We start from the raw sequence: 18,747 nt of genomic DNA on the forward strand, positions 1-18,747 counted from the left end.
CGGGAACAATTTATTTTCATGCTGGTCTTTCTTGTCCCTTCCCCAACAATTTCTTCTAAAAATTGCTATTTTGTTTCATTGTTGTTTGATTCTCTTCTTTTGGTTCTTATTTTAACATTTTTAACTACTACTTTCAATACTATCACATGGCAAGAAATTATAGTTACATTATCAATTAGTAGAAACTCGATTAGATTGAAAAAAAAAATATCATTTGTGATATCACTAATCTTTTATTTTTTTTTTGCATATATGATAATTGGATTAATTTTGTACTAGTGTTGTTATTTATTGTTTAAAAATTTACTAAATGCGCTGCTCATGCGTTCCTAATGTTCTAATAGCTTTTATTTAGTGTTATGGCTTTGTTCTTGATTGTTTTTTATTTTACAAAATCTGATTATAGATACTGAATATCAAGAATAAACAGAATCAACAAAAAGCTACATTTTTATTATTATAGATTTTAGCATTTTTAGTGATTAAAATATCTATAATTAAAATATAAAAGTAATCAAAAATATTATAAAAATTGATTATCTAAAATTAAAATTTATAATCAATTAAAATAATCAATCAAAAACAAACCTTATATGCTGGAAAAGTTGAGAAAAATAAATTGCAAAATAACGGTGGGTCGATATGGGTGTCAATAAAGACGATAATGACTTAATGACAAATTAGGAAAAGTAGAGGGCATCGATTCAGCAATTTCTTTAAAATTTTGAAAAACCATGGATGATTTGCCACTGGTTTTGTAGCGGCCGGGGACGTGTCATCAAAATTGCACCGCTGCGGGTTGTACGAAGGAATGAACGCACGCGCCTTTATAACAGACGGGGTCACATATAGCAATGATAAAGCTTGACTCGAGGTGGAGCAATTTAACTATTCTGTTCAAAGTTCATTCAACCTTTTGAAAGTCCATCTATTTTTTTTTAATAATGTATATATTGTTAACGTATATAAGATTTAGAATAAATTATATATTTTATCGCTGTATCTCAATTTATTTTTTGAGCCAACTTAAGTTCGATTTCAAGTATTCTATTTTTTTACACGGTCGAACTTGAGTTTTGAAATCGAGAGTTCATTGAGTTCAAGTTCAAGTTGAAACTCCAATAATACATGTTCAAGTTCAAGTTCGACCTTTTGAAAGTTCATCCATATTTTTTTATAGTGTATATACTGTCAATGTATATAAGATTTAGAATAAATTACATATTTTATCACTTTATCTCAATTTGTTTCTTAAGTGAACTCAATCTCGATCTCCAACACTCCATTTTTTTACATGGTCAAATTCAAGATTCGAAATCGAGTTCATGGAGTTCAAGTTCAAATTCGAACTTAGGTAATACACTTTGATCTCGAGCTTGAATACACTAGTATTCTAATTTGATTGAACTTGAACACACTAGTCAGATGCAACCAAACTAACACGACTTTTGCTGCACCTAGGATTTATAGTGTGTTTGGAAGGAGAGATTTGACCAAAAAAGAAAAGAAAATACCAATTTTTGCCCCCATTTTTGCCTGATTCGGACGGAAAGTGGAAAAGTGGCTACAAATTTTTCTCAAAATACCAATTATGTCCTTAAATGGTTATTGAACAAATTTTTAATAAAATATATATCCAAAATCTTTCAACTTTCTTCTTTAAACTATCGAGCCACATCAAAATCTCTTCTTTTCTTTTCCTATCATTTCTTTTCTTTCGTAACTTAAGTTTCTTTTTTTTCTTTTCTTTTCTATCCTAAACTCCCAAACTAGCTATTAGAGTTCTTGCCATATCGCAGTCACGCGCCATAAGAGCGTCCCAATGTCTGGCAGACAATTGCACCGATAGTTTCATCGCCTAGATTTCTGAATTCCTTCCTCTGCCTGTTTTCTTAAAATCCACTGCAATTACCCCTAAGATTGTGGCACATTTGTCCAGAAAATGAATTAGGATCGTGGTACGATGAACGCTTTTAAATTTTTTTAATTCAAAACTATGCCTGACGCTGCTGTTGGTAAGCAATTAATTTCGTATTCAGAACATTTGAATTCAAGTTACCCTACTAACTAAAGCATCATTGACTGACAAATTGAAAAACCACTCTACTGTGTAAATCATCTTGTATGCCAAACGGTGTGCATTCGTTCGATAGTGATTCAATTTTCGTGGATTTTCTTAACTTGGTTTGAGACCTCGAGTCAAACTTTTGACTAAGCCGCTCGCAAGCTATTTGCGAGCGACTTGACTTGATTGCACTCCTATGCATGCGTCTCGTTCGACGGTGATTTAGTTTCTGTCGATTTTCTTGACTTGGTTAGACTTTTCTTAGATAAGTTAACATAAGAGTAGAAATAGAAATAGTATAAAAATTGCTTATTGACGAAAAAAAACTAGTATGCCATATGACATGTTATGGGTTTGTAAAGGAGTGAGCTGCATTATTCTGTTTGATATCCTTTGACACTATCGCTATTTTCCAAAGAGTAATGAAAAAATGGTTGCAACAGCTTTCTTACATGTCATATTACAAAATAGTGTTTGGATAGTAGTTTATTTGAGATAATTTTGTGAAAAAATACTGTAACACTTTTTTGATGTAATACATGTAAGATAAAAAAAAATGATTGAAAAATGTCCACGGCTTGTGATTGAAAAATACTGTAGCACTTTTTCAAGTTCACAGTTTCAGCTTGTGTCCATGGCCAACCTCTGCATATTATTGATCTACAATATGGTACATCGGATTAACTTAACTCCACTTTCCATCATTGAACTCGTATCATTTTCTAACTTTGCATTTTAAAATCTTAATTTTTGGATACTTTATGTTCTAAATTCTCAAATTTATCTCATTTAAATCAAATCAATGACAGCGTTAGAAAAGTTAACAGTATATGTGATTAGTGGTTACAACATACCGGCAATTGAGGTGGGTAATAGCCCACCAATTTGTTGTAGCCTTTTCTTTCCCCTTTTTTTTTTTTTGGTTTTTCGAGAAATTTTTGGATTCAACAGCTAGCAACTAAGGAAAAAAATATATAAATGATCTGAAGTTGCGTAAAGTGTATCTAGTTTTTTTTTTTTTAAAAATTTAAAATAAATAAAATTTTTGTAGGGAATTTTAAAATAAATAACTATCATCTTGTTGTACGTTGTTCATTAACTAAATACTTGAATTTTTAGTCAATATTTGGTCGTTTATTGGCTCAAATCACAAATGAGCTCTTCCAGTTGGGCCTTGATCATTTCCTGTCTAACCCACCAAATGGTATGCATGCGTTTGAGCAATCGAGTCAGGATGCTAAAAAGACATGCCCAGCCCAGCCCAGCCTAACATTGACCCAACCGCCATTTCTCCATCTTCAAACTTCAAGCCGTTCCACCAAGAAAAAAGGGCGAGAAACAAAGGACACAGAAAAGTTTCCACTTTCCTCGGTGAAGCTGCATTTCTATGCTTAACACGATTGCATTTTTACCACTTCAGGTATGGATTGAAGCCAATTATATTATAACAAACGTAGAATGAATGCAAAAGGCGATCCTTTTCTTCTTCTTCTTCCCATAAATAAAGTTCATTACTTTGAACAAGCATTTGCATACCACTTGTTCGACGAAATTCCCGAGTCAAATTTAGTGTATATGCAAGATACTTGAAAAAGCCCTTAATTCCATTAGTGGACAGTAGCGAAGAAGGATAAGCTTAATTCAATTTGGTTCACACTCTTTTTTTTTTTTTTATTATTGAATTTGCTGCAGGAATGGAACCGGCTCATGATAACGATAAATCAGAGAACGAGAAAAGTGGAGCTGAGCTAAATGGTTTGCTGGAAATTCTACCCCCAGTTGAGTTCTGTTGTGTTTATGGTTCCACTCTCCATCCAAACAATCTCGACAAGGTTTTCACTTCTTCCCCTTTCTCCACCATGTTTTGCAGCAATGATCACTTGAATACTCTTGTGCAACATTTTCAGGTTTCTTTCATTCACTTGTGTGTTTCTTTGTTTAATTTTGTTTGGTTGTGCAGAACTCGATGATAGATTGCATTATTGGTGTGTCTGATCCTGAGAAATGGCATTCTGAGGTATGCAGTTGGATTGCTTTGTGCTGCATCTTTATTTATATTGCTTTATGTCTCTCATGAACTCGGTGAACCATGCTGATTTGTCTACTCCCTGTTTTAAATGAAGAACTTGAAGATGAATAGGAATCACTATGCTTCATGGTTGGTGCACTTCGGTGGTGCAGGGCTGGTGCTACTCTTGCTTGATTTTTGACTAAGATTTACTTATTTAATTTGGTTTAAGTTGAATTATATAAATGATTTCGATCATATGATAATAGATTGCTGGCGTAGCTGATGATATTGGCGTTGGCGTGCACTTCAATCCATTTGTTTCGTTGAATGATAAGGTATCTACCATTTCAAATGAATGCGTATATTTTTCTTTTGTCCGTCGAAAACATATAGAGTGTATGGTTTTGGTTGATGATATGAGCTGGCATGTGTCTCTTTTGTGTGCTTTTAGTGCGAGGAATTGAACACACCACAACTCTGTGAAGTTCAAGTGGTTGTTGACTTACATTTACATGGGTTCTATCAATGCCTTGCGGTATATCTTTCTTGTAATTTTACCTTTAACTGATTTTGGCAGATGTATAAGTATGGAGTTGTTAGAATGGATGACTTGATTAACGACATTCTGGGATGGCAGAGATTCTACCTTTGTGGCCGCTTGCAAAAACCTGTATGTTTTATTTCAAATTGCTCCAATTTTCAATGAATTGCTTTTTCTGGTAGGACTTGGCTTGTGAAGTTTTCATGGAAATGTTTTCCATTATACTTAAATTTAGAAAATGTCCATTTGCATTTCATCTTTAAATGCTTAATAAGTTGCACTGAAGCTTATATCACATTCGAATATATCATTTTGCTTGTAGGTAAATATCATCATGGATAGTTTGGATCTTGAAAATCTGAATCACATTAATCTGAGGGCTGCAACTTCTGCTGCTCTTCTCCTTTTGCCATCCAAGTTTACAGAGGTTTGCTGGTTTGTGATGTTTTATGTTTGATTCATAAACTTATCTTCTGTCTTCTAAAAATTGGCATGTTTTGCAGGAGGATCTATATGCCAAAATATGTAGCCTATCATATATGGGCGACTTAAGAATGCTCTTTGCTGAAGACAAAAATAAAGTAAGCTGATTGAAACTCTGGGAGATTTGCAGTAGATATGGCTTTTGGTAGCACAAGAAAAGCTCTATCTTCTCCTTCTACACGTCTTTTGTCACATGGAATTATCAACAGCTTACAGATCCTTTCTTTTCTTGTTGGTTTTATCATACAAGATGGACATGGCTTCTGTTTCTGGCACCTATTTTGACAAAGTTTAAACATATATCTTTCCTCGATTCTTAATCAAATCAATAGTTTTCTCCAATGTTTTATTTTGTGTGCTATATCACCAACTAGGTACTAGTTTAAGAAACAGCAGACTTTGGCTCTCCTGATGGCATTAAGTTGTGCACTTCTCACAATATTTTCCCCTAACAAGTAGGGCTGGATCCTGAAATCCTTGTTGGTGTTCTGAACGATCATTGGCAGCGTCCTTGGTATTTAGACCATGTAAGTCGAGTTATTAAGGGCTTCTGTGTAAGGTACCAATCATAGGAGTGGATCAAATATAGCGATTCTTATAAGCCAGTTGATACTTTATCTAGTTATAGCATCAGCTGTCAAACTGATTTAAATTTTGTCTTCAAGTGATGTTCCTTTCTTAACAGTAGGACTGATTAGACTTGACAGGCTGGGGTCCACTTGTTCTTGTGGTTGAGTTGGAGGTCAGGTTTATGCCCGCCTCCATTCCTGAAATTCTCTAAGTTCTTGAAAAAGTGCCAGAGAACCATGCCTAAAGCTCCACCATCAAAGGTGTTATTCCCTGAAATAAATTTTTAGAAATGACTTTTATATGGCATAGCTGTAAGCTTGAGAAGATTTAGGGCGATGCTGGTTCTTTTGTTTATTTGAGTATCATCATTCTATTTAACAGAAATGCCAATCTGTCCACAGGTGAAAAAGATTGTCCAAGGGCAGTTCAGTTTGTTTCATAGAATGTATAACCCTTTCCTTGAAGAATATGCAGCCAAGGACTTGTTGAGACTTTCATCTTCTGGTGATGCTCAAGTAACTATATCTCAGGTAGGTATGTCTAAATTTTTTAGCTAGCTACATGAATTTAACTCATTCTTCCAGTTCTTGTTATCTTTCAATTCAATTTTTTTTGTTAAACATTTAAACTCAACTCAATTTTCCCTCACCTATCATTTCTGTGATCAAGTTATGTCCTCTAGCTTGCCAAAAATATTGGCTTGGACAATCAGTAGTCGGGACCTCTTCACTGATTTACTTTGTAATTGAATGCTGTATGACTAGCATCATTGTGTTTTCTTTGAAAAGGTCAAATCTTATTGATGTTATCTGGCATGTAGTACACTTTTCTGTTTGTTCTTTGAAATGGAACACTTTTTGTCATCTATGTTAAGCATTCAATTTATCAAGTTTGAAATGACTGTCGACTGTCAGCTGCTTCTCACTTGTCTGAGCTTCTAAGGGAAACTTCTGATTTCTCAGATTTTCTTTATTGAGGCTATATTAGGTTTCATGTGATTTAAAGTACTCTAAGTTGGTGTACTTTTCTCTAGAGTCTGTTTACAAGATTAGTTACGTCTGTATCGGATATTCTCTACTTGTGACCAGTGAAATTTGATACTACGTAGTCTGAAAGTGCATGTTTATAGTCAAACCTGGTCTCAGAAGATCTGATATTTATTATGTATTGAATTTGAAATTCAACTTTCGCACATATGTCATGGATCCAATAGTAATAGTGTATACACTATCAGTGTATATAAGATTTACTCTTTTTCTAATATATACTTTGAACTGTTAAAATAAGGATTGTGGGTCATCTGCTGCTTCAAAACTTGTCTCTTCTCTTCCACCACCAATCAGAAGTCAAATGGGGATAAAACTTGGAGAGAAGAAAATACTGGATGAATTGGGTATGGACCTTCATTCATTCATTTGTTTAGTTGGTCTTGGTATGATGTTACTTATTTTATGGATTAATGTGTCACATGCTCTACAAGTTGTTAATTTGGACCTCCACGTGGCCTTTTGTGTATACAACTAAGGTATATGGCATTTGGTTTGTAGGTCGAGTTAAACAAGAAGTTGTAATTGGTTCAAAAGAAGAGGCTGCACAGTGTATGCAGAAGCTTCTTAGGAACAAAGTTATGATTTCAAGTGCAAGGCAGGCTGTTGCTGGCCTATTGACAGTTGGTGTATTTGGCGGAGCTCGATATGTTAGTAAAAAAATGCAGAAGGCCTGGAAATCTTAGATATAATCTCTATTCAGAGAACCAAGGAGTTGAAGGGGCTCTACCATTTGTGAAGACCTGCCCAGTCCATTTTTTATTGTCTAAGATGGTCAGGGAAGAAGAAGGAAAAGACAGAGAAAAAGAAGGCTCCCTCCTGCACCAGACTCACCAGAAGTCAAAATCCTCAAGGAGAGTGATACAAGAACATATTTCTCCTTTTGCTGAAATAGGTCCGAAGAACAATTTTGAGAGAATGATGGTCGGGAAGGGTCAACCAAAGAAAAGAAAATGTGCTTTACGTGTATGTCTTTTGTAGATGCAGATGAAGCGACGGTAAATGTGGATCAAATAGCAAGTTTTCGTCTGTGAACAGCGAACATGTTAAGCCTACGAAAATTGCTATTAGAACATGGATTTTGTACAACAGGAATTTCATTGTTAGACATGATGAAGAAGCTTTGTGGCAAATCTTGCCGATGAGCGCCCAACATTTTGTATTCCTGCCTGTGAACAAAGGCAAAAAACAGCAGGAGAAGGAATCCTTCAATCTCCAGATATCAGTTAATTGTCTCTTTACAATCAGATGTCTGCAAATAGAAGTCCTGTTTCTCTCAATTGCAAAATCCATTTCAGAGATGGTTGTCATTGCTTCTGTAATCTTAGCTTCTGTGCAAAAAGATTTACTGGAATTGTCATAGTACTTGTTGCTGCTGTGGCAACAGCCTACTTTTGTTACTCTACTAAGCTAATTTTTACCAAAGTTTATAGAGTCGGAAATCTGCATCTGCACTGAATAGTTTTGCAGCATCGGATTGTAGAATAATGCACGATCCTATCAAAAAAAAAAAAAAAAAAAAATGCAGAGATGCAACATTTAGTATGGGGAGAAGAACACATTTACACCATTATCCTCTTTTTCATTGGAAAATATTTCAAATCAATGAATGAAATTCTCACCATGATCCTCTCTTTTATATGATCACCATTCTAACTGAAATTCTATCCGTTCTTGTTTGTATTCACAAAAATGTTACATTATTTTTTCCCCTAGATTGTTTTGTGTCAGCTACTACTCTTCCATTAATTATCTCAAGTCATCCTAATTTTTCGTGGTTACTCACTTCTGATTTTTCTTTTCTTGCCACTTCAAACATATTTCAGAATACCCTTATCAATAACTATGCTTGGGAATGCTGAGAAAATTTAAAAGAAAATCTGTAAGAAAAATGAAATAAGGGAGATAATAAATAATAATAATAATAGAAAACTACCCAATAAACATATTTTTTTTTGGGTAAACAACAAAAAAGTTCTATGTGGTATGGCTATCTTACAGAAAAACTCCTTGTGATTTTAAATCATACGTGTTGGTATCTCATGATTCAAAATGGATGAAAATCGTTAAAATAAACGGTTTTGAGTGAAATGACAGAAATGCTCTAATAGTATAAGCAAAAATAACCTAAAACAAACGATTTTTGATTCATTAGTTTTATTCACTAATAATATAAGCAAAAAAGTTGATTTCTACAAGTTTGGAGCAAATTTGAAGAAGAATCATAGTTGTTTTATTAAGGTATGAGGGACAAAATGGGTATTTCAGGTCAAAATTTACCTTAAAAAGCTATTTTTTGGAAGAACCGCACGCATTTCCAGCATGTTTACATCAAACACATTAAATTTAACAATTTCTGTTAATTTTTTCACTTTATATCAAACCATGAGGTACTGATGTGTATAATTTAAAATCATATGAGACTTTTCTATAAAATAGCTATACTAGGAGTAGGCCTGTCAACGGTCCGGATCCAGACCCGGACCCGATCGGATCCGGCAAATAATTTCGGGTACGGGTAGGAATATAATTCTGTTACCTGGACCTGGATCTGGATCCGTTTTATCAAACATAAAAACGATCAGATACGAATATATTCCGATCCTTATTCGACCTGGATCGAATATAATTTAATTAATAATTTAAAAAAATATATTTATCACTATAATACTCCAACTTTACTTCAATTTGTTATCCAAACAGGCTAAACCCTGATACCCCATTTTAGACGAGCGCCGCATGTCTCTCTCACTCTCTCTTCTCTTTTGTTGTCCCCAATTTTAGCCGTCCCCTTTTCAAGCTTCAAAGAGGAGCAAGGCAAAATCTAAGCTTCCAGTCCATCGCCTCTCTTTCTCATCGGCCCCGGGCAATTAGTTAAAAGGAAGGAAGGAAAGAAGCGGTTGCAATGCCCAAACCAATTTAAAAAAAAAAAAAAAATCGGAAAGGATCTATTTGCAGTGAAAAAAGCCAGGTTGGGTTTTGTTTTGCATTTTTCTATTTCTGGGTCTGTTAACTGTTAAGGAAATAGAAGGGAGAGGGAGTTTTTCTTCTCGGAAATGTAAATACGCTACTACATTGATGGATTGATAGAGCAAAAGAAAAAGAAGCAGAAGAAAGAGAAGTGAGAGAGCAGTTATTGTTTAGTTGGTTTAAATGCAGTCTGCAGTGGACTGTATTGGTGGGGACCGTGGGGTATATTCATCCTCCATTCTTCATTGTTCATTCCTGCGGCTGCTTCCTTCATCATTTCTACCTCCTGCTCTCCAAAACAACAATTAAGCAACAGGAGGCACTTTTATCGCCTCGATTTCCCACCTCTATTTTTCTACTTCGGACTTTCTTTACGGGATTGCTCTGCTCACTTCTATTGATGCATATTTTCCTTTTTTTAAAAAAAAAAAATTAAACCAATTTCTTTTATTAAGGTGGTTCAGCTTTGTACCGTCTCTCTCTCTTTTTTGCGGGTAGGCCGACCCGGATCCGAGACCCGTAGAATCCGGTTCCGGAACATAAAGAAGAGACCCGTCGGTAAACGGGTCGAAATGGATGCTCACAGCTCAGTTTTTGGAAATTATTCTACCATTAATAGTCCTAAAACCCAGTGTTATGCTTTAAAGCCTGTGGCTTTTTCAAGTTCAAAACATGTTCTCTTGAGGACCCATTTATCTTTTCCTTCAAATATTGCAATTACGGAGAAAAGATTGAGGATAAGAGCTAGTGTTGAGGAGGTACACAGTGAAATAGTTGGTCCTAATGTGCTTGAGGATAGTGTAAAAGCAAAAGTTAGGAGGAAAAATCTAGCTGTTTTTGTTTCTGGTGGAGGTTCCAATTTCAAGTCACTTCATGAGGCAACTGTCAATGGCTTTATTCATGGAGACATTTCTGTCTTGATCACCAATAAACCTGGTATTGAAAGCATGGTGTTTCATTTGTTTGCTTCTCCACTTCAATTGTTGCATGTTATGTTTTTGTGATATTCAATGCTTCATTGTAGGATGTTTTCAGCTTTACCATTTGTTTTGGTTTATTTAGATATGAATTGCATAGTTTTCTTCCTTTACAGATTCATGCTAGTGTGCATTGCCTCCATAACTCTTTGAAGAATGATTTGGGAAAGCAGAAATAATCAAGCTATCTGGGCTACCTCTAGTCATACATGTTTAAAGGTTTTAGCAATTTTGTTTAGGAACACTTGTAGAGAAGGTTTTGTGAAGATTATGCCATGATAAGTTTGTGAAAGGAGATTAATGAACTGAATACCAAGATTCTTGTGATAATAAAGGCTTTATGGATTTATAGCATTCTAGATCCATTTTAGTATAAACTAATAAAATCAAGGTCCTACGTGTTTGTTTGTATCAAACAAGCTAGTGGTGGAGTGTCAAAAGTTTAAGTTCATATGCTGTCTCCTGATCATTTTTTTCTAGTGACTTTTTATGCATAACAGACTGTGGAGGTGCAGAGTTCGCTAGAGATAAAGGCATCCCTGTCATTTTGTTCCCTAAGGTGAAAGATGGTTCTGTTTTGTCTTCCAAAGACCTTGTAAATGCTATTAGGTATTCCCTCCCTGCTTTATAGCGAGCATTTTTGCTATCACGTTTTGGGTGAAAATATGTCTTCTGGAAGTCCTTCTGCTGCCTAAATTCATTTTTAGGATTAATTTACTGGATACTCTGGCTGAAAGCTCTTGTTTGCTTTTGAATTTGCTTAAATAAAAGAAGAGTACTGGACATTGATTTCCATAATTTTAGTGTCTTCCTCTTAGATTATACAGTAAATAGAAGTATGAGGTACATGAAAGGCATTTGGTCTTGCAATATGACTGGTTCCTGATTTGAACTTGTCAGTTGGAACTTATATATGATTACTGTGATGAATTGTGTGCTTACTCTCACATGTACCCTCTTTGAAGTCTTTAGTAAAGATTATGGAAAAATGTGAAAACTATGGTAGTTATTAGAGCGTGTTTGAAATTGATTGGGCATGTGATTCGATTTCAAGGGGTTGTTTTCACATGTGGTGATATTTGCAAATTGGAAATGGAAAGGCAATGAAGATAGATGTGCATGATTCAAGTTACGAAAGTGATGTAATCTAAGAGGCTTGGATGGTAATAACGTACTTCTCCTTCCCCAAAGAGCATGAATTATTCTCTGAAATTTGTCCTTGAAAATTTACATATCTTGATGGATATGAATGTATAATTGTGAAACCCATCCATGCTAAGTAAGTTTCTGTCATCAGCTAGTACATTTATCAGTCACTAATAGTATCCTCTATATTGACATCCCATCCAAACAAGATGAATTAACCCACAAAAGAAAAAGCAAAATCAAGAAAGATCAGGAAACCATAAAAAGAAAGAAAAAAGAAGTTAATGGCTATTTGTGCTTCGCCATTTCTCTTTTAATTCTCCCTGTGCCGTGAACTTGACAGAAGCTACAAGGTCGATTTCATTGTCTTAGCTGGCTACTTGAAGCTTATACCTACTGAGTTGATTCAAGCATTTCCAAGGTCCATACTGAACATTCATCCTTCACTTCTTCCAGCTTTTGGAGGCAAAGGTTATTACGGTATGAAGGTGCATAAGGCAGTCATTGCATCTGGAGCAAGGTTAGTCCTCTCCCCACTGTCGTTGATGTCTAACTTCTTTTTCTTTTGGTTCTGGTAGTCCTTTGTCTTTGATGGAATTTTCCTTCAAACTGTTAAGAAAATGTATGACGAGTATTATCAGCAGTTCAATCTCTTTGACACCTTACCTATTAAAGTGGTTTAAGTTTGCAGACTGAGCTGGATAATTTGTAAAATCCATCAATTTTAATGGCAGAGCTTCAAAGTTGCTTAGTTATCTGTCAGAACATTATTTGAGGGTTGCGATAGTGCAAGCATAACCTGTCATTGAACTGATACCTGATATTTGTCAATGTGTACTCTACTAAAGTATTTCAAACTCACGTTTTGCTTCTCTTTGCACCAAAAAATATTTGGTCTTCTCTTCTCTTTGTTTCCCATTTTCAATGCTTTTTTTTTTTTTTAAATGATTGGAGAAGAGGAAGGTAGTGGCAGGTGAGAAGAGATTTTTACTGTGAAACATCAGATCATGGGTCTGTATATATTCCTCTTCTACGTGGATGTAGGACATATCTTTGCTGTTAGAATTCTATTAGGCTTAGTTGTTTTCAGTCAAGAGACTTTTATTTAAATTTTTATACCTTTCATATAGCAAGTAATTTCCTGTTATTTCTTTCGGTGTTTCTTAGATACTCGGGTCCCACAATACATTATGTGGATGAGGAGTATGACAGGGGTCGCATACTTGCCCAAAGGATTGTACCCGTGCTACCTAATGACACAGCAGAAGAGCTAGCTGCGAGAGTCCTCCATCAGGTAATGAAGTTTTATGTAAGGTTTTACACCCCAAATATGCAATTCTATGTTTCATTCAGATGTAGTAATGACTACCTGAAGAAAAGTTTATTGCTAATCTGTTTAGCACCATTACTGGTTCTTGCTTTTGAACTTCTTTTGTCTCAAACATATTAGTGCCTGGCTTGAATAAATTGACACCTGGTTAAAGTTTTTCACCATTGTTATGGCTTATCATCTGTATTCCTCCCCCCCCCCCCCCATCCACTGCATTCCTTCCATTGTATACTGTGCATGCTTTTCTTCAAATTGAGACTAGAAATCATAGAAGGGAAGAACAGAACAGGGATTAGAAAAGCTCAAGCCTGACACACTCTCTACTGTGATTTGAATTTTGTGTAATTCACCTCAAATTTGCTTTACACTGCACCTTTTTGCTGATATTTTCATCTTTGATGACATGGTTTTGTTTGTACTATTATTAGGAACATAAATTGTATAAAGAGGTTGTGGCAGCATTATGTGAAGAAAGGATAATCTGGCGGGAAGATGGTGTACCTTTGATCCAATGCAAAGAAAATCTTAGCGTTTATAAGTAGTGCTTTCAACCATCATTCAATCCCTTAAGAGAAAATCTTCATGCAAGAGCCCGTGGCTGCCTGTTCTTTTTGCTACAGTGTATGTATAAGCTATAATATTGTGTTGCACTTACTGCTAATGTGGGGTAGTAGATAATATGCTAGCTTTACAGCATGTCTAGGTAAAAGAGAGTTGATTACCTGTAGGGGCTAAGTTTTCCCACATCTCTTGCTAATTGCCTATCAAGATGATGAATTTTACAATCTGGAAGAGTGTATTGAAACTGCGGCTTTTTCAAACTGACAGTTTACTGTTATTTCATTATCGCTGATGATTGCAGTAGTCAGCCTTGCTAGCTTCAATAGCGAGGTAAACTGTTGCCTTTGCTCTTGTATTATCCCATCCATTCGGTGTTCTACAGTGCTGGGCTATTGGCTGCTGCCACCATTGGTATTGTTGCATTTTTGTGGTAAATTTGCTGTTGTCTTAAAGTTGTTTGAGTTTATTAGCTTGTATATATAAGTTTAACATGTGATTACATGCTCTATAAACTGCAGTTTTATGTAAAATGTGATAACATGCCTTGTGAACTTGTGATCACTTTCCCATATACCCCAGAAAAGGTAAACAAAAGGGAAACAAAACAGGTGGAAAACTACCTTCAAGATGGTGGAAAGTTTCATACTTGGTTACTAGAAAATCCTAATACAACTCCAGTTGGATACAAACTTTGCCTCTTAATTACAAGATTCAGTTGAAGTATAAAGCTAATGAATGTGAAAGATGGAGAGTTACAAAGTTCCCCTTTGGTAATTTGGAATGGCAAAAGACATGAGACTCTGATGATGGTGCAAATGATAGGCCACCAATTCTTTAACTGGAAAAAGGAGATTTGCTATAAAACTCTAACTCCCCAAGCAACAGACACACAAATAATTCCTTCATTAGCCGCAAACATAAATCATGACCAAGGCAACTCTACACCTCGAAACCAATAGCTTTTGAGTCTTGTGCTTGACCAAAAACGGAAAAAAGGAAAAAGAGAAAAAGGTCGTAATAGTCAAGAGTTTTTGTATTTTGATTCGTTGTGTATTCCAAAATGTTGACTTGAAAAGGCTATATAGACAAGAGGGTCGCAATTATCATTGGAATTGCATTGCTGTTCCAAAAGTCAAAAAATAGATCCGTCCTGGTCCATGAAAGAAAATAAATAATGGAGTATCATCATTCATCAATGACCATCACTGATTAGAATTTCAATGTCAAACAAGCCTGAGTTGGTGGGATCTCATCTGGTTTGCATCTTTGTGCTCACTGGCCAGGCCAGGAAGCTCACAATCATGCTGGATCAGCTCACAATTTTTTATGGGCATCTGATCCTGCTTTCTTTTTTTTTTTTTGTTCTTTAATTTTTTTTTGGTGTGAAATGGTCATGATCATCTTGGAGGCCATGTTTCAATACAGACAACAAACAAGTCATTAACATCATACATAATCTCTCATTGTCACAAATTAGAGTGGTCCTAGGCAAAATGATATGGGATTTTCAGGAATTGAGGGGAAAAGAAGAAGAAAAGACACCAAGGGACGGCAAGATAGTGACTCTTCGTTCATTTCAAGATAAAGCAAGAGGCCTGACAAGTGACAAGTCAAAGACAATTCTTAATGTGGTTCACCCCACATAAGTAAGGTACTGAGAATGGAACAGGACAGGAAAATAAAGGCTGTATTTGCATTGTATTTTTCATCATTTTTCATGAAAAAATTATTGTAACAATTTGATATATGTAAAAGAAAAAGATATAAAAAAATGTGATCATAAAAAACGATAATATTTTCCAACGAAAACAAACAATTCAAACATGACCAAAGAAAAGTTAATGTCATATAAATGTTTTCTGCCATGAACCATGATTACTGTCTCGGTCTACTAGTCTAATCATAATTGATTGCAAAGACAAATGTTTAGGATAAGTTCAGATTCTTGGCTGTCATTTTTGTCTTCTCGTCCTTGGATTCTTTAAGAGCATGCAGGCATATGAGTCTGATCATGCCACTTGCTTATAATTTTTTGGGTTCAACCATCTTTGTTTCCAACGTTCTCAGATTTTTATGGCTGAAAAGTTAGAGGTAGAAAGCAACTGACCCCCAAAGAAACAAAAATCGAAATAACATGAAATGGAGCCTTTGCTCGTACTGTGTTTTTTAGCATTTTGAATGAAATGATTCTAACGTTTCGATAAAAAAAAAAAAAATGAAATGGAGGAAAGCAATATCAACCAAAAAATTGAGCACTATAACTCCTGAATATTTGATAAAACAGCCTTGAAATATGAAAGCTACCAGTTCAGAGTTTTCCACAGCCAAAGATAAATTAAATGCTTTGTGCAAGTGAACAGATAGCAAGACGATCACACTGAAGTCTTTTTAACTCTTGAAAAAGAGTAGTGATTTTAACTCTTGAACCAGTTAGGAAAAAGTCATGAGTCTTGACTTCTATTTGGAGGTTTGAAACTCTGCAGAATTGACTGCATCTCTCACAACTTAGGCTTATAATTGAGAAGGTTATAATCAACTTGAAAATATACCACGATGCATTTGACCAAACAATGAGAGGAACCCCACAGCTTGGACGTGTGTAATAATAGAAGGCAAACCTACCGCAATTTAAAGCACCTAGCAATCAGGATGAGATATTGTGGGTGGTCTTCTGCCCACATTAGATGACACTAGAGAAAATGGAAAAAATTAAAGAGGACAGGATCTTGGAAAATCAATAATAGAAGAAGACAAGAAACGCATTTAATCTGCCTATTTCACTCGGAATATCAAATTGCAAGTTGTTTGCTGGAGTACCCACATCTGTAATTAATTGGCATTAACAGAGCAAGACACAGATTATAGACCTCTTTACAAGTCTAATATCAATTGAAACAGATTGAACTCTAGCTTTGCTGTAGTCTTGAAAGCAAGTCACTTGAGAAAAGCTAGCAAATGGGGTCAGTCGGAAAAGAAAGTATCAATGAGGCTCAACCAAGGAGTTATTGGAGATGGAGCAAAAAAGACTTCTTTCCTGAAGAATCCTTCCAGAGCTGGAGTAACTACAGGTCTGCCTTATCACAGACTGGTCTTCGATTCAAGGACCGTCTTGTAGGTAGGTCTGATGATGCTAATGAAGTTGGGGAGGTCAGGAAAGAAAGCGAGAATGACATGAAAAAATGCCTGAGTTGGTGGGATCTCATCTGGTTTGGATTTGGCTCAGTTATTGGGGCTGGCATCTTTGTACTCACTGGCCAGGAAGCTCATAAGCATGCCGGACCGGCTATTGTGTTATCCTATGTTGCTTCAGGCATTTCTGCAATGCTGTCAGTCTTTTGCTACACTGAATTTGCAGTGGAAATTCCAGTAGCTGGAGGGTCATTTGCTTACCTCAGAGTAGAACTAGGAGATTTTGCAGCCTTCATAGCAGCAGGAAATATACTTCTTGAGTGCATGGTTGGAAATGCAGCAGTAGCAAGAGCTTGGACTTCATACTTTACAACCCTCCTTAATCGCCATCCCAATTCATTGCGAATCCATACAAATCTTGCTGACGGATATAACCTGTTAGATCCAATTGCAGTTGTAGTTCTCGTAGTTGCCAGTACTATTGCCATGACCAGCACAAAGAAGACTTCATACTTCAATTGGATTGCATCTGCAATCAACAACATTGTAATTATATTTGTTATAATAGCAGGATTTGCTCATGCCGACACCACCAATCTGTCCCCCTTTTTGCCCCATGGTGCTGAAGGGGTCTTCCAAGCGGCAGCAATTGTATATTTTGCATATGGAGGATTTGACAACATAGCAACTATGGCTGAAGAGACGAGAAATCCATCAAGAGATATACCACTAGGATTGCTTGGATCAATGTCACTGATCACAGTGATATACTGTCTGATGGCACTTTCACTTAGTATGATGCAGAAGTATACAGATATTGACCCAAATGCTGCCTACTCAGTTGCATTTCAGAGTGTGGGTATGAACTGGGCAAAGTATCTGGTTGCCCTGGGAGCTCTCAAGGGAATGACCACTGTTTTATTGGTAGGTGCACTTGGACAAGGACGATACATTACTCACATCGCGCGAGCACATATGATTCCTCCATGGTTTTCACTTGTCCATCCGGTGACAGGAACTCCTATATATGCTACTCTTTTGATCACCATTTCTGGTTCCTGTATCGCTTTCTTTTCAGGCTTAGGTGTCCTGTCAAGTCTCCTATCGGTTAGCACCCTATTTATCTTCATGATGATGTCTGTTGCTCTTCTTGTGAGAAGGTACTATGCTAGAGGAATAACTCCTCAGAGGGATGCCTTGAAGCTGATGATCTTCTTACTTCTTATCATTGCTTCCTCCATGGGAACTTCTGCTTACTGGGGCTTAAATCCAAAAGGGTGGCTCGGTTACACTATGACAATTCCTCTCTGGTTTTTTGCGACTCTGGGGATTTCAGTTTTCTTGCCACAGCAGAGAGCACCAAAGGTCTGGGGTGTTCCACTTGTTCCGTGGCTGCCTTCCTTATCCATTGCTACAAATTTGTTTCTCATGGGATCTCTAGGTGCTGAGGCTTTCATAAGGTTTGGAATATGTACAGTGGTAATGTTGATTTATTATGTCTTTGTTGGTTTACATGCTACTTATGACTTGGCTCATCAAAAATCTTCGAAGACTGTTGATGAAGAAGATACAGGAAATCCCAACCCATAGATTAAATTAACTTTTATACAGTCTCATTATTGTTATCCAGTTCTACATACGGTCAGAAAATATACTAGTGTACGTTCCAAGAATGTCTGTCAACGCGAATGATCTTATTACCTGAGGAAAAGAATATGTTGTTCTGCCAAAATAATAACCATCGATTGTCTGAAACAATTGTGCTTGACAATTGTTCAGATCCTTTGTTGCTGTGGTTATCCAATGCAAAGTTCAGGATGAAGTATCCTTTGAATTGTGAAAAGGCAGATATGGTATCCATTTCTTGTTTCCTGGTTGTGTAAAGTTGCTGCTGATATGGTCGTGAATTGCGAGATGC

The 18,747-nt window shown here is 36.1% G+C and overlaps 3 protein-coding genes across 5 annotated transcripts; all 3 read left to right on the forward strand.

The window, feature by feature from the left end:
- The first annotated feature begins 3,288 nt into the window (after positions 1-3,288).
- Positions 3,289-8,070, forward strand: LOC113710710 (uncharacterized). 3 transcript variants are annotated; one of them, XM_072066285.1, is made up of 11 exons: positions 3,289-3,485; positions 3,758-3,897; positions 4,026-4,082; positions 4,189-4,251; positions 4,343-4,411; positions 4,654-4,746; positions 4,940-5,044; positions 5,121-5,198; positions 6,072-6,204; positions 6,958-7,063; positions 7,218-7,386. In XM_072066285.1, the coding sequence occupies exons 2-10, from the start codon at positions 3,760-3,762 to the stop codon at positions 7,056-7,058; spliced, it is 837 nt and encodes a 278-aa protein (XP_071922386.1). In that variant the 5' UTR covers positions 3,289-3,485; positions 3,758-3,759; the 3' UTR covers positions 7,059-7,063; positions 7,218-7,386. The 3 variants fall into 3 exon arrangements, with proteins under 3 accessions (XP_071922386.1, XP_071922385.1, XP_071922387.1); XM_072066284.1 differs by having other exon boundaries at positions 3,294-3,485; positions 6,072-6,200; positions 7,218-8,070; XM_072066286.1 differs by lacking the exons at positions 3,289-3,485; positions 3,758-3,897; positions 4,026-4,082 and having other exon boundaries at positions 4,187-4,251; positions 4,528-4,746; positions 6,072-6,200; positions 7,218-8,070.
- A 1,324-nt stretch (positions 8,071-9,394) lies between these two features.
- Positions 9,395-13,960, forward strand: LOC113710709 (phosphoribosylglycinamide formyltransferase, chloroplastic-like). The gene is made up of 5 exons (XM_072065481.1): positions 9,395-10,622; positions 11,164-11,272; positions 12,153-12,329; positions 12,977-13,103; positions 13,568-13,960. Exons 1-5 carry the CDS (start codon positions 10,259-10,261, stop codon positions 13,679-13,681), a joined length of 891 nt encoding a protein of 296 aa, XP_071921582.1. The 5' UTR covers positions 9,395-10,258; the 3' UTR covers positions 13,682-13,960.
- Positions 13,961-14,096: 136 nt separating this feature from the next.
- LOC113708663 (cationic amino acid transporter 5-like) lies at positions 14,097-18,713 on the forward strand. Its single transcript, XM_072065480.1, has 2 exons — positions 14,097-15,351; positions 16,599-18,713. Exon 2 carries the CDS (start codon positions 16,656-16,658, stop codon positions 18,417-18,419), a length of 1,764 nt encoding a protein of 587 aa, XP_071921581.1. The 5' UTR covers positions 14,097-15,351; positions 16,599-16,655; the 3' UTR covers positions 18,420-18,713.
- Positions 18,714-18,747: the final 34 nt, after the last annotated feature.

This window comes from Coffea arabica, chromosome 9e, assembly GCF_036785885.1.
Source record: "Coffea arabica cultivar ET-39 chromosome 9e, Coffea Arabica ET-39 HiFi, whole genome shotgun sequence".
Lineage (NCBI taxonomy): Eukaryota > Viridiplantae > Streptophyta > Magnoliopsida > Gentianales > Rubiaceae > Coffea > Coffea arabica.